A 15850-nucleotide genomic window follows, 5' to 3' on the forward strand; every position below is an offset into this window, starting at 1 on the left:
AATGAGCGCCATAAACAGACGCGTTTTTTGTGATTGATGATGCAGTGAAATCCTGTCTCTTCACCTAAATGAACCACAGCTAGGCACAAAACCTAGCTTCCGTGGACTCGACTTCGCTACCTTTTCCCACACAAAAAAAATGATCAGGAATCAATACAGAAATCGATAAAAAATTGAACTGAAAAGCAGAATCAATAATAGCATTGGTATTGATAAATCGTATCTATTCCCATCACTAACTGCATAAAATCACCTCATTCAGAAGCTTGTCCCGATATAAGAGAACGTAAGAGGAGGATGAAGATGAATAAGGTGACTGAAGGTGAAGTGAATGTTGGGTAAATCCTGTAAGTCCACTGGACTGAACATGAATATGAGCAAAATAGTGTTTGAATAAAAGTTTTGAAAGCTGCCACACAAAAAGTGTCATTAGGTAGCTACAGAAAATGTATTGTCTTTTGGTCGTTTGTAGAAACAGGGACTGCACTTCAGAAGTCTGGCATGAATCTGCATGAATAAAGCGAGGCTGACATTTGATTTGGATCTAAACACAACATGCATACCATGTACATGTGATGTTCTCAGTTCAAGTCCAGAGGGATGTTTGCCGCATGTTGCCCCCCTTCCCTCACTTTCTCTGAGTTATTAGCTGTCAGGTTGGCAGTGTCAACTATCTACTGAAGGTAAAACAGTTCCTTAAAAACTACATTTAAAAATGAAAAGATTCAGTAAAACGTGTGTACATGATCGGCACTAAATCTCCAGAAACAGAAACTGGTTTAGAGAAAACGTAATACTCGTGCCGGCAATCTAAGCATGTAACTATGAATACATTCTTTATGTACACTGATATTTCTAGCAAATAAAAACATTGCCTGTGTTTTCTCACCCAGTTATTTTAACCCACAAGAGTCGCTCAGTTACTCAAACATAAGTAGACTGACTGTCTCCCCTTAACCTGCTGGGCTTCAATCCAAACACACACACACTCACACACACGGTCAGGTCAGCATAACTAAAAACCACAAAGTCATGGGATTGCAGTATCAACATAAAATCACTCACACAGAGATCAGTGTATCATGCACATGAAAACACACACACATGCACACACACACACACACACACACTGGCCAGTGTCCAGGGTTGTCAGGTTTGTGTATTTGGTATGTGAGGAATGTGTGTTGGTCAGCGTGTGGACGCTCAGTGCTCTGGGTGGAGTTCTTATCAGTCCAACATGTCATCACAGACAACATTAAGGCCCAGAAGTGCAATTATAACACATATGAACATGTAGACATGTTCACAACACACATCTGTGCACACACACAGACAGACGGGTGTAACCAGAACAAGAATCAAAACAAAGGCAATGCATCACCTCAACACTTCTCAGATTCCTCCACCTGCTCTGTAGGAATGATGCTGGTACGGGTGGAGGGTTAACACTCAACCATTATCCTTACTGGTCTTGGTGGTGATCGTAAAAAGAGTAGTCTTAATGTTACAATAAGACTGAAGACATCTGTACACTAGTGTTGTCACGATACTGGGATTTTTAACTTTGATACAATATCTAGGAAAATATTGATATTTGATACCATTTTCGATACTGTGGGAATAAATTGACATTGAAGGCGTAGACGTTAAAGTTTTCATTTAAGGATAAATATAACAAGGCTATAACATGAAGACGATTTTCCTTATATTGGTTAATAGCAAGAACAGCCGCTTTCTAAGCAAAAGTGAGAAATCAAGCTGGTACAGGTGAATCAGTACTGCAGAAAATCAGTATTGGATTCCTTTCAAATATTCAGGATTGATATGTATCGATAAACCGACATATTTGACAATGCTACCATACACCTGAACACACAAGAACATAAGTGCAAGATGAGTGCAGACTTGGGGCTGGCAATCGAGTCTCAATACTTGCTTGTTGAAGATCTTAGTCTTCTTTAATATTTGATGAAATATTTCCTAAATCTGGAAATCAGATCACTTCATTCTAATTTTAAACTATGTTTTAGGGCAAAGTTACATGTATTGTAGCATACTTAATTTAATTAAAGGTCAGTTTGTTTATTCAATCAGTCTCTAGTTTGCTCCGGTCTTTGTGCATTAATGGAGTCATACATCTAGGAATACACTTAAAGGTCCAGTGTGTTGGATTAAGGTGCGCCTATTGGCAGTAATGGTATATATTATACATAACTATGTTTTCATTAGTTTATTATCACCTTAAAAATTAGAAGCGTTGTGTTTTCGTTACCTTAGAATGAGTCGTTTATAGCTACATACAGAGCAGGGCCTCTTCCAAAGAGTCAGCCATGTTGTTTCTACAGTAGGCCATAACGAACAAATCAAACACTGGCTTTAGAGAGGGCCATTTGTGTTTTCACATCGGCCATTGTAGCTCTCCTACACGCTTGGCACAGTTCTGCAACCTGAACACTAGATGCCACTGTATTGTCCACACAGGATATTTAAATTCAAATGTATGTAAATATGCAAAAAAAATGTCTGTGCCAGTTGAGTTTTTAAAATCATGAAGACTACAATAAGTGGATGGATTGGACACCACCAAATACTGCCACGCAGGACATATGATCTGTAGTGTAACACAGGAAAGCCAAAGGGATCTGCATAAATTCTTAAATGAATCTCCAGCTTTGTGTCAAAAACATGAGTTCATTTGGGTGGAGCGCACAAAGACACCAGGCATGACACACACACCTATAAAAGACCTATAATACATTGAAACTTTTAAAAAAACTTAATATGTAAGCCACACTTTAAATCAGTTTTGCTGACACAGTCGAAAATGATGTTTATGATCAATTTGTGTAAATGTTCTTTATTTCATTATAAAAACACGTCTGCTGTCTGTGAGACCAAACATGGTTTCACTGCTGTTCCACGGCAGCTCCCAGATCATTAAAGGTCCAACAAAAATTTTATCACTGTGTGTGTGTGTGTGTGTGTGTGTGTGTGTGTGTAAGAGAGAGAGAGAGAGAGAGAGAGAGAGAGCGTGCGTCAGCGCGTGTTTTGGTACAGTTGAGTCCAGCTGTTTCTCATCTTCCTTGATGGTTGATTTAACATCTGGATGCACGCGCAAACATACACAGACGCCTACTTGCATGCACATACACAAACTGCCCGTATATAATTCACCCATTTCGGCCACAATCAGGACCCAAATCCAGCCTACAGGTGATGCACGCTCTGAATGTGTGCGTGTGCGCGTGTGCTTCGGGAGGACACGGGCTCAGCAGGACCGTCACCGGGCTGCACGTGGCATCATCACCCCGCGGGATCACCACCGTTGGTTAAGAGTCGTGGGGAAAAGGGGCATCTGGATCAGTGTGCGCACACACGCACGTAGACATACACACACACCCGCTGTCATCCCTCATACACACATACACGTGCCACCTCAGAGCCAGCGCGCTCCAGGGGCTGGATCACCGCGACTAAATACTTAGGCTGTGTTTAATGGTTTTTTAGGACTACAGATAAAAAGTGAGTAGATTCAGGACTCACCAGCTTTGCACGGGTCTTTGTAGTCAATTGTCTCCGCTCTCTCCTCTTCATAATAATCATAGTCTGGCTCCTCGTAGTCGAAACAGTTACAAATAGTCACTTTGCCCCAGAAAGTCAAGCCGGCAAGCATCAGCGTGATCCAGCGCATCTTAGCGGCCAGTGCCGAGGGCACTCGGTCCATCTGAAGACTGAAATAAAGGAATAAAAGGCCTCTCTGCTCGTCTCCTCTGCTGTTAGGAGATGGCCAATCCACTCTCCAAAGCAAGCATCGGCGGCAGGAATTTAACGGGTCATTGTGAAGATCGCTCTCCTCCCTGACAGTCTGGTCGCGGATAGGCTGCCGTTAAGTTACTCTGCCCGGCTCTCCTCCATGGTGAAAAGTACACTGAGGTGTCTGTCGGTCGGTCCCGGTGTCTGTTGGGGTTAGTCAGCAAAGTGTCCGCTGAGGAGCTCCGCTGTTCTCCGCTGTGGCTTCGCAGGTGAGGCTGCTGTGGGAGAGAAAAACGAGAGAAAGACGCGGTGAGTGAATCAGGAGTGGATGATCTCTGAGCGCAAAGACGCACGGCGGTGTCTCTGCTGCTCGCACAAGAAACATCCGCTTCGCATATTTCCAGGCAGCACTGACTGTCTCACTCTCCCTCCCTCTCTCTCCTCTCTCCTCTCTCTCTCTGCTGTGTCCGGTAGTGGTACTGTCACCCTCAACCCGAGTCAGCGCACCGCCCCCACACACACATATACACACACACACACACACACACACACACACACACACACACACACACACACACACACCGCCAAATACCTGCACTGTTCGACCCAAGTGGTGCAGAACCAAAACTTTCTTTGTCCTCATTTGTCCCTATTCAGAGCATTTGCTGCCGTTTTCATATGCAAACACTGACTCTATCCTTCTTTCTCTCACACACACGCACGCGCACGCACACTGAGCAAAAAGGCGCATACATTTGGATAACCTAACCCACTGTAATGAACAAACTCCAGTGATCTTCTCATCTCACCGACCGTGCAGGAAGCGCGCATTGATTTTTACAGGTTATTAGAGCTTTACTCACACGGATCCATAAAATACACTGAACTTACAGTACAAACCGGTAGCGGTAAAAGTAACACGGTGGCTACAAACTGGCCTGTGGGTTTTATTTAGTATCCATCACCACTTAGACCCGGTGCATAAAGGCTGTTATCCTGTTATTGAGAGGCAGGTGCCAAGTAGGTGACAGCCGAACCATAAATGCCTGGAGGTGGTAGGCTATATAGACTAGGCTGCCCTTTATGATCATGGCAAGACTGTCCTTCCTCCCCTCATTCATTTTCTGTCCTACAAAGAGACAAATGGAAAAAAAGATCCGAGGTAAGATTAATTGCAATTAAAAACAATTAAGCTTAATTAAGGCTTGTGCTTAAAAAGAGGCGCGCCTCAGCACGTTGAACACCATCTGTCTGGCAGTATAGATCGAGGCACTGAGTACAGCGGCATGATGTACAGTGCAAGTTGGTGAAGAAATAGAGCTTAAAATACGCATTTAAAGAGGGATCATTATGGAGAAAAAATCAACTACAATAGCCAGAGTGTTTGGGGAATATGTTTTAATAAAATTCCTTGAAACCAGCAATGACGGATTTAAGTTTTATGTCTAATTGTGTATTTATTTCATGCGTTTTTCTGTAAATTCAGCAAGGCTTCTGTCTCCAAATAATGGAGCCGGCTATATGCAACCAAGCGGGATAGACATCAGTCTGTCATTCAGCTATGATGTCTCCTCTAATCGGTCATAAACACTAACCTTGCCAGCAGTAGGTCGGTCAACAGCAGATGAACCGAGTTCAAGTGGGTTCACAATCCTCCCCTGCATCACTGATACTCACACCAAGTACAGTGAATGAATGAATGAACCTGTACTCTGTGTGTTTCTGTGAAACCAAAGATGTATTTCAAAGTGAGAGAGGAACATTTACCGCCACTTAAACTTGGCGTCTTTCCCCTCAGTTTTTGCATGGGCTGTAAAGTTGTCAACAACCACCCCATAATCTCCGACCTCCAGGCACACACACGGCAGACACCAGCAGTAAAAATAAAACAGCAGCAGTTGTTGACAGACAGCGCAGCCTGTGAACACCTTGCCAAGGTAAATCCTCCTGAGACGAGCTCACCCTGCGTCTCCGCAGCTTACCTGCTGCTGCGTTTACCTGTCCGGGGCGCGTCGGTTTGCTGCGGCGTCACGAGGCGACCCATCATGCTTCAAATGCAGGAGTCAGATCTCAGGAGTCTCAGGGGGCCTCCGGTGTCACTCGGTACCGGCGGTTCCGAACGTGCCTGTTTCCCCCCATTTATTACCGGGAGATTACCGGAGCGCTGTCTCTGCTGCTCCCGACTAATCCTGCCCTCGGGGAGAGGTAGCGGCGCGCTGACGTCACTCTATCAATCCAGCCGCAAGCTGTCCACTACACACGCCCCGAGGCATGGACACAAATCCCCTGGAGGCTGCACAGACACACACACACACAGTGCTCAGCTCGTGTAGGCCAACACACTCCTGATTTTTGTCCCAGAACAGGTGACAACCTGAACCTTCATATTAAAGGAGGAAGATGATTGTTGAACTTTAAAACAGGATGAAGATTCACCAGTTCCAATTGAAAGTCTCTTCATACAAATATATCTCAGTCAGAACAAATTAATGCAGTTTTTTCAAGGTGTGTAAGATTTAGCGGGGGGTTAGTGGCATCTAGTGGTGAGGATTGCAGATTGCAATCACCTGAAACTTTTCCTGGTATTACCTACAGTAGGTGCCTCTCAGCACACCCCCAATTAAGAGAAGCAGGCTGGAGTACTGCCAGGAAAGCTAAGTAATGTACTGCTGTGGATGGGGTCAGCTACAAAATGTAGGCTACTTTAGCCTCCTACAAAAATCCCACCCCCAAAAAAATAAATCTGTAACAGTGTGAAAGGTCAGATTTAGGGGCATTTAGTGGCACCTAGTGATGAGTATTGTAAATTGCAACCACCTGAAACTTCTCCTGGTAAGAATTCTTTCAGTGGCCATTGATCAGGTGGGTTTACCGGAGCCGAAATCATCTTCTGAGGACTTTATCTCTTCAAAACAAATGGACCAGGTGATTAAAACTCCTAAAAACTCTGAATAAAGCAGTTCCATGTTATAAATCAGTGTTTCTCATATGTTGTTCAGCTCTTCAGAGACAGGCCAACACCTGCTAATGTGTGGTCACCTTTATCTCTGATCATTTTAGATGTTCAGGAGGTTTGTAGTGGGAGGTGAGTTATCCGCAGAGGTCTTTTTCTCTCCAAAACGAATGGACCAAGTGAGTCAAACCGATAAAAACATTTAATAAAGCAGTTTCACGTTAAAAAAATTGGTGTTTTTCTGACAATGCTCGTCGTGGAAGGTGTGCTAACTATATTTGCTGATGCAAAAACACCAATGGCACTATCTAGAGATGGTGTTTGGTTTGTCTGTTCTGTGCTACTATAGTAACACGGTGGCATGGCAATCTCCGTGGACGAGGACCTGCTCCCTATGTAGATTAAACAGCTCATTTTAAGGTGAAGAGAACACAACTATTCTTATTTTCAGGTGATTATACGTTAAAGAAAACATTCTTATTATATTATTATTTTCCATTTCTGCCAGTATCCCCCTAAATCCCATACACTGGACATTTAACAATAGAGTCTACAGTCATGCTAACAGCTCTGTGAGGCTGTGCTGTGAGCTAAATGTTAACAACATCACGCTATGCTCACAATGACAATGCAGAATTTGTTTGCTATATTCATCATCTTAATTTAGCATGTTAGCGTGCTAAGATTGGCTATTTTGTAAGTATGTGGTCATAAATAAAAGTATTGGACAAAAACATTTGACCTCTGAAGGTACTATGTAACTCACCAAAGTTGTTACTGTTCATTATGAGGGGAAATATGAGCGTCTGTACCAAACTCAACAAATCCTTAAATTGAAATTACAAAATAGCTTAGGTCATTTGTCCCTGCCCTCTTAAACAACACGATGAAGGTTTTCATATCTGATGCCCCCATCAACAGGACAACATAATCTGTAGGTGATAAATAAAACTGTCTTTTGTGACTGCAACAGCCAATGATTAAAATATAATCAGCACGTAAAAAAAAAATGGTTCTGTAATCAGTCCAACTTCTAATTCATTAGAAAATGTTTTGGAGTAGAGTTCAAATCATACTTAGGCCTATGTAAGAAGGTATTGTGTTGTAGTTGGGTTGAGTGACTGTTTACAGATGTAAAAAGGCTGCACAGGGAGATTTAAGGTCTTTTGTGCCCACAACACTGAAACCTTTGAATAACGTGATACTTGTCTGTTTCCTGAGATACAGTTGTGGACTTGACATCATTTTAAGGTTTAATTTCACATTTATTGTCTGTTTAGTTTGTCCAGTTTTCAAGTGTATCATTTATAGTTATCTTTTATTTATTAACTGATCAACAGTATTGAAGACTCTTGCAGTTAGTTTGTTAGCGTCCCTACTGTTGTGGCAGCATATACGACTTATGTCTCCTTTGCTATTTGTCCCTGTATGTGTGCAACCAAAGTATTTTATGTTCTCGAGATTAATAAAGTTATCTAAAACTAAATAGAACAAAACTTGGGCCACTGCGTAAAAAAATCTCAATACAACTTTGTGTGTGTTTCTGTGTGAGTTTGTGGTCTGGATTTCCCTCCTGAGCAATTGCTGATGAACACTAGGGAAGGCACTTAGTGGCGTTTGGGCCTCTCCAACCACTTACTGCACCTCTGTGTGGTTGCCATCCAGCCAATCTATTCAGCAAAATGCTTCCTTCTTAAATAGGATCCAGCTATTGAGATTAATGCTGTGTGCAGGTATTTGTGTCCCTATTTAAAGCACTTATTGATCAGTGCGTCTCTGAAACTCTGAGAAAGTACCTCGCCAGCATTCTGACCCAGCACACTGACCACCACCACCCCTCCCTGACAGACACACACGCACACATACACACAAATCAGGAGGAACCCTCAATTCGAGCAGCAGCCCCTTGAGATTTCCTCAAGTGCTGTGGTCTGCAGGTATTGGAGCACTATTATTAGCTTTGTTTTCCTCAAACACACTTTCCCATCAATTCTATATGCAGTGGCTCAACTCCGCAAGGTTCACACTGTACTTGTTTAACTTTAAAGGTATGTACTCAGCCCAAAAATCTGTCTTTTGAATATCAAATGCTTGGAGCAAGTTTATAGTTTGTCAAAGACTGAGATTAATTAGCTGTGGTTATCTTCACTTCAGTAGGTGGTGCTCATGAGTACTATGTCGTAGGCAACTGGACATGCATGCGTTTCTTGAAGACGTTTCGCCTCTCATCCAAGAAGCTTCTTCAGTTCTAAATGATTGGTATGGAGTTGCAGGCTTTAAACTCTGTGTGGGAGTGAACCCTTTTAGAGTCATTGGGGTCACATGTGAGCTCTTAGTTTCAGAGTTGTTAAAGTCACAGTGTGAGTCGTTGACTCACCTGGCCATCATGTGAGTTGTTAGGGTAAGGTGGGACCAGGTGTGAATGGGTGTGAAGTCATCTGGGTGTTTTGTCCTTGGGGTGGACCAGTTTCTGTCTCAGTGTGTTTAAAGTGCACAGGGATGTGGCGTTCATTGAAAATCCTCCTGAGTTTCTCAGATACTCCTGCGATATAGGGAATGACCATGCTGTTCCGTTTTTGTGTTTTTGAGAGGCGAAACATCTTCAAGAAATGCAAGCAAGTCCAGTTGCCTACTATATAGCACTTATGATTACCATGATCTGGATGACTGAGAATCTTCACTGACAAGTTGGTAGTGATCAATTTTTACTGCAGAGAAACTCTATCAAAACATCTGCAGAAACTTCTCGAACCACAGCCACAGCAAAATCCTCTCCTCTGCTGTCCATCCAAATCAGTGGTGGCTGGTGAATCAAACAACTGGGGAGGACAGAAGGTAAACCAATCCATGGTGTCATTTTAGTGGTTGGCTATTTATGTTCATTGAAAAATTAAGCAGTAAAACGATGGCTTACAAGATTTCTTAAAAACAATCACTGTGGGCTCTGAATGACAAAAATCTTTGTGTCTGTGTAATGTGTCACTGCAGCCTATGCAGCAGTCCATCCCCCATACCAGGATCCAGTCACGGGTAAGCGAACTGCAGCAGTATGTCGGGCTGCAAAGTGCCACTGTAGTCCCACCATGGGTCCAGGCCGGACAGCTGAGGCAGCAAAGCCCAAGGCTGCGCCAGCAGAGTGGAGCTCTCCATCTGCTCCCAGGCGGCGCCCTGCTGCCCGCCACCCAGTCCAAATCCATTCTCACCTTTATCTTAACAGTCCTTCAGGGCTGCTACAACAAGCCAACTCTTGCGTTAGGGAAAGCATAAGGTGAATGTAGATCTGAAAAAAGGAAATTTGGACTGTGGAAGGGCCTCAATGAAATGTAACTCTTCAGACCTGCGTTTAAAAGTAGTTCATAATTTACACATTGAAATTTCTCATATGATACGCTACTATCGCTTTACTCCTAAAATACAGTGGGAGAGAACTGACAATGAAATTGTTACATTACTTACTACATTTTAAACAGGGTAATTCCTGTAACCTATTACATTTCAAACCGTCAACTGTAAGGGCTCATTTATGCTCAATATTAGACACGGAGACAGAGACGGACAGAGCCTTCAGTCCACACTCTGCGGTCATTTTTTCAGTATTTGTGCATGTTGTCTGAGAGCTTACAGATATGGACAAAATGGAGTGATACCACTGGAAATCGATAGCATGGTTCAAGCAACAAATGACCGTAGGAGACAACAATGAAATTTTAATAATGGAAATATCTGTAATATGTAATAATACATAGTTAAATTAGTGGAAAAGAATTCTCTGTCCACATGTCAGGATGTATATATTGGCCACACAAACCTCCACCCTCTACAACACTGCCTCTGTTTAAAGGTACAATATTACGGCCTCCTCCACCATCGTTGTTTGTTATTGTCTGAACTTCTGACTCTGCCATTTATTGGCTGTATATGCCAGCATAAAGGACACATGCATATGAGGGCAGTGACATTTACAATGATTGAAACGGACAACTCTACTTGCAAATGTAAAAGGAGTATAAATGAGCCTCAGAAGTATTTATCTACAGCAGTCAACAGACTGCAGTGTTTCTATCTCCACCTTTTGGAATCATATCAGTGTGTTCAGTACCTCAACAGAGGGGTAATGAAAAGACAGTAATGAGTGGGACTGGTTTATTGTTACTATCCACAACTTTTGACAATGAAAAGGCAAAAATATCTGTTCTAATGTGTAACAAACTGAACTGAGCTGAACCGGACTGCCTGGTGGAAAGGAGACTGTTTTCTACAAGGTATGCTGTCTAAAACATTAGACAGCTGATAAAAGGTGGAGATAGAAGAGGTAAGAGAAAAAGGAAAATATTATCTTTTCTCTCAGGCCTGCTGACTCTGATAGTGTCTTAAGTATTTATAAAATTCCCCCTGAGGGAGCAAAGAGGTGGCCAGAGACATCCATCACCTTTTGGCTAAAACGCCACAGGAAGACAGTCTGCTGACACCACAGCAGAGTACAACAGAGGATGATAGTGCTTAGACAGTGTTTAGTAGCTCCAGAAATGTCTAAGTAGTTTAATTTCTTCATCCCCTTTATTTCTTATAATCAATTGGTGCCAAATGAACAACAAAACCTATCAAAAGGTTTTCACTTTGAAACAACTTAAGGGAAAGTTTTAGTTAGAGCCTCAGAGTTATTGATTCACACCTGAACACAGGAAGATACAAGTTTCATTTTACTATAAATGATGGCTGTTACTGTGTGTTAAAGAGCACACACACACACACACACACACACACAATCACACTCCTGACCTCTCAAATGAGCTATGCGAAGTAGTCTCTCCTTATGTAAACAGAGAAAGCGGACGGAAGACGAGGTACAGAGGAAATCCTCTGTTTAAATGCCAAGCTGTGCGTGCCATTCTCTCTCTCCTGTTCTTATTTCCTCTTTTCTGCACCTCTCAGGGCTCAGATTCTCCACCTTCATCTCTCCTCTGCTGCCTCTTGTGTTTCCTGCATGTGGGCGTGACTGTGTGGGTGTGCACGTGCCAGCTTGTGGCTCACATTCATGATCCTGGTCGTGCGTTTGGAAAGATGACACAGACCGCTTTTGTCTTCGTGCCACCACAATTAAACAACAGGGGAGAAGAATAATGAATGCAGGATGCGTGTCGGAGTAAAAAAAATGTCTGCAGCTGTAAGGAGGAAAATATGGAAAACAGATAAATGAATCCTGGAAAGTGAGACAGAGATGATGGATGAACATTTTTCCAGTATCTGCTTGTTAAGCGCCTGATTAGGAAATGGTGTAGGGCAGCGCTCTGATGAGACCTTTGACTTTTCAACCCCTTGTGTTCCACATATTCCCCTTAAATTTACCTGCCTTCAGGAGGCTTTCACATCATGGACCTTGGCCCAGATCCAAGTACATTTGACGCCAAAGTTCCAAAGTCCATTTTATTAGTGTGAACATTGTGTACTGAACCTGACACAGTACACTTGCCCAAGTGGTTTCCAGTACAACTGCTATGTCATCCGATACTGTACGCATCAAGTGTGTGAATATCAGCTTTCCCAAAACACGGAAGTGCACCGTTTTCTACACTGTAGAACTAACAAAAGTGTCACACAGATGACAACGCAAGTGCACTCGGGTACAGAACAATGTCACTAATGTGAAAGCTGAGCAGTGGTGGAGGGCAATCGTACTCAGGCTTACAAAGCAGTCATACCTCAAAGTTAGATAAAACATGTTGTTCTCACTGTTTAAAGAATAGTTCAATATAATTGGAAATAGACCACATGCTGTCTTCACAAGAAATGGAGAAGATTAATACCACTCTAATGGCTGTGCATTAAGAGTGGAGCTGGTGCTGGGGGTAATTAGCCTAGCTTAGCTTAGCCTAGCTCTCTCCAAAGCTCAAAACTACCTCTACCAGTATCTCTAAAGCTTACTAGTTAATGTGATTCATCTTGTCTGTTTAAACAGACAAATCTATTAGGGGCAGTTGTGGAACTACACTGCCAAAAAAATTAAGCGAACACAAATCACACATCAGATCTTGATGAACAAATTATTCAAGCTGAAAATCTTTACTGATGTACATTGTATAATTTTTTTGAGAACAAAATGATGTAACAATGGTCAGTGGAAACCAAAATCGTCAACCTACTCAGGGCTGGATTCAAAATCACACCGAAAATCAAGCTGAAAAATTGAAATCACCGCCTGATCCAACGTGTGTGAATTTTATCACAGTAACTCATAATGTGACTCAGTAGTGTGTGCGGCTCCCATGTGCCTGTATGCACTCCTGATAACATCTGGGCATGCTCTTGATGAGTCTGTGGATGGTGTCCTGGGGGATCTCCTCCCAGACCTGGATCAGGGCATCAGTGAGCTCCTGGACAGTCTGTGGTGGTACTTGAATGCACCGATACATAAGTTACCATAGGTGTTCAGTTGAATTTAGGTCAGAGGTACAAGAGAGCCAGTCAGTGGCATCATTGTCTTCATCATCCAGGAACTGCCTACACACTCTGGCCACGTGAGGCAAGGCATTGTCCTGCACCAGAGGAACCCAGGGCCCACTGCAACAGTGTAAGGTCTGACAGTTGCTCTGAGGATTTCATCCCGTTACCTAACAGCTGACAGGGTACCGTTGGCTATATCATGGAGGCCTGTGTGACCCTCCATAGATATGCCTCCCCAGACCATCACAGCATCTCCGTCAATAATGCAGGTTGCCAGATGTTCAGTTTTGGTACAGGTATGGGTCTCCACACAGACACAATGGTACCACACCTGGCAACCTCACTGTGACAATACCACCTCAGGAAGATGTGCAGCATCACTGTGTCCAGCTGCTGTGTGCCAAGAAATAGTTACACCAAGTAAGTGTAGCAAGAATAACTTGTTTATACTTTGCTGTCAACTGGTGAGGTTGTTTGGGGTTTTTCTCTCACTGTGGTTTGAACCGGGCCAGCTGTTCCCCCCTGCATTTATGCTTTATGTAAAGCTAGGGAAACCACTCTGAGGTTAAGCTACAGTAGCTACATTACATGCACACCAGGTGAAATACTCCAACAAGCCTTCTTTTCAAACTAATTTCCCTGTAATTCACCTTACACTTTTGGTGAAATCAGAGGGTGCATTAGTGTATTTCAGCAGCACTTGCACACACAGCGTGTTTGAAATGATCGGGTCGGCTCCTACCAAATGTAAATTTATGGCGTAGTGACCCAGTAAAAGCATTCAGAAGCTCTACAAACAAGTATTGTGTGCTGAGCTAATCTCAACCCAGCTACAGGTTTTCTAGTCAGACACAAAAGACATTTGCAGACGAGATACTGAAATTACTGATCTGGACTTTTTTTTTTTTCCAATGCTGCAGAAGGCGGATGACAGCGGGATAAAAGACCAATGATGCTGAGTTAGATTTTGGTGAATTGAGCGGTGACAGAGAAAGAAGTGTACTGAGCGAGCAATAACAGCCTAAATCCTCCTGTTCACACCATCTCGCTGCTCTGAAAGCCCAAGATACTGTGTGTGTGTGTGTGTGTGTAAATGTAAACAGCAGTCCCTTGCTGACACATCACTTCTTCAGGAACTTGGGATTGTGTGTGTGTGTGTGTGTGTGTGTGTGCGCCCTCGCCTCTGCTCCCTGCAGATATGCTTCCTTCCAGAAAGACTGTAGAAATAAGCAGCGCAGACCTCAGATTCTGTGTGTGTGTGTGTGTGTGTGTGTGTATGAGAGAGAGAGAGAGAGAGAGAGAGAGAGAGAGAGAGAATTGAATTTCTATAGAACACAACTTTGGTGCACTGTAAAAATTGATGTCTTTCTCCAGCTCGTACAAAAGTTGTAGTACAGCGACAACAACTGAATCAGCTTCAAAGCTTTTACATTTTTTTGAAATATGAAGCACTTATTGTAAATCACTCACAGACACACAAATGCACTCAGTCATGTCTATCAGATTCTTCAAGAGGAGGGTGGGGAGAGGTGGACAGCCTGCACCACCTATAGGAAGACAGTAAAGAAGAGTGTATCCTCAGAGACAGTTGAGACCCTTACAATGCGTTCATGTGTACAGATACTAGGCTTTCTCTTATCTGGTAATATCACTGGATAAATCTGTTTAAGTCCAAAATACTTAAATCTCTCGGGTCATAATGTGCAGTGAAAATAATTCCCTCTGAGAATATTTAGGCCAAACACCATTTCCAAACAGCAAGTGAGCGTCTGACTATCACGTTGCAGCGAAGCCAAACACCATTCATCTGCACACACTGTGATGGCACACAGCTGGTTCAATATCAGCAAAGTTTCCCTTTATATTCATTGTCTTCTGTGACGATCAGCAGTGATGTGGTGGTTCACTTTTACACTGTGATCTGTAGCCTATAGTTCGGCTTTTGTCTTTTTAACCTTTTGTTGCTGCCGAGTCAGTTTGACATCCTGGATATATCCTTCAAACACAGACTGTAGACCCCTCTGTCTGCTTCTCTCTGGAATCACTGTTTCATTTCTCCAAAAACATGATAACATTTCCTCAGGAAGTGCATGTGGTTACAGTGTGGGCTCCATGCTTTCTCCAACAGCTTGTCGGTCCATCACAAAGGGGCGGGGCTTAGCAAAAGGTCAGTTCTCAGCCCTACATGCACCAGTGCACGTTCAGGGTTGCCCTCTCTCACTGATTGACCGTGAGACTCAAACAGTGTTGTAGTGGAGGGTAGATGCAGGTATTTAGGTATACCCACTTCTTTTTCTGTCCGTGTACAGTAATATACCCACCTACCAGCCAAAAAGGCATTTGAATATATAGGAGACCTCCTTCCTTCTTGAATTTGTGATGTCACCACTGAATCCTAATATAACTGAAAAGGCTTCCATATTAAGTTCGCCGAGAAGCAACGTGGATTTCTGCTACAAATGTTGCTATGACCATATAAAATTTAAAGTAGTTACACTGCACATTACTGTTCAGATAAATCCGCTCAAATTACATTGATGATTTTATCATATTTGAACTGCCATAAAAAAGAAAATGTCACAGTGATCAATGTTAGAATTCTTTCAGTCAGCTCCAGCTGAGCTGTGGCAGAGGTAGAGAGAAAAAAGTACAAATACAGATATTGGTTCAGTAATGAAATATTGGTACAAGTACAAATATGTT

The 15850-nt window shown here is 42.8% G+C and overlaps 1 protein-coding gene across 1 annotated transcript in view; it reads right to left on the reverse strand.

Annotated features, from left to right (window-relative positions):
- tll1 (tolloid-like 1) overlaps positions 1–5949 on the reverse strand; it is a 66416-nt gene extending 60467 nt beyond the window's left edge. Inside the window, exons 1-2 of the mRNA XM_033623013.2 lie at positions 5752–5949; positions 3544–4031 (exon numbers count right to left, since the gene is read on the reverse strand). Of these exons, the coding sequence (XP_033478904.1) occupies positions 3544–3724 (181 nt within the window). The 5' untranslated portion in view covers positions 3725–4031; positions 5752–5949. The remainder of the gene's footprint in view (positions 1–3543; positions 4032–5751) is intronic.
- Between the last annotated feature and the right edge of the window lie 9901 nt (positions 5950–15850).

Source organism: Epinephelus lanceolatus, chromosome 3, assembly GCF_041903045.1.
Source record: "Epinephelus lanceolatus isolate andai-2023 chromosome 3, ASM4190304v1, whole genome shotgun sequence".
In the NCBI taxonomy this organism is placed as follows: Eukaryota; Metazoa; Chordata; class Actinopteri; order Perciformes; family Serranidae; genus Epinephelus; species Epinephelus lanceolatus.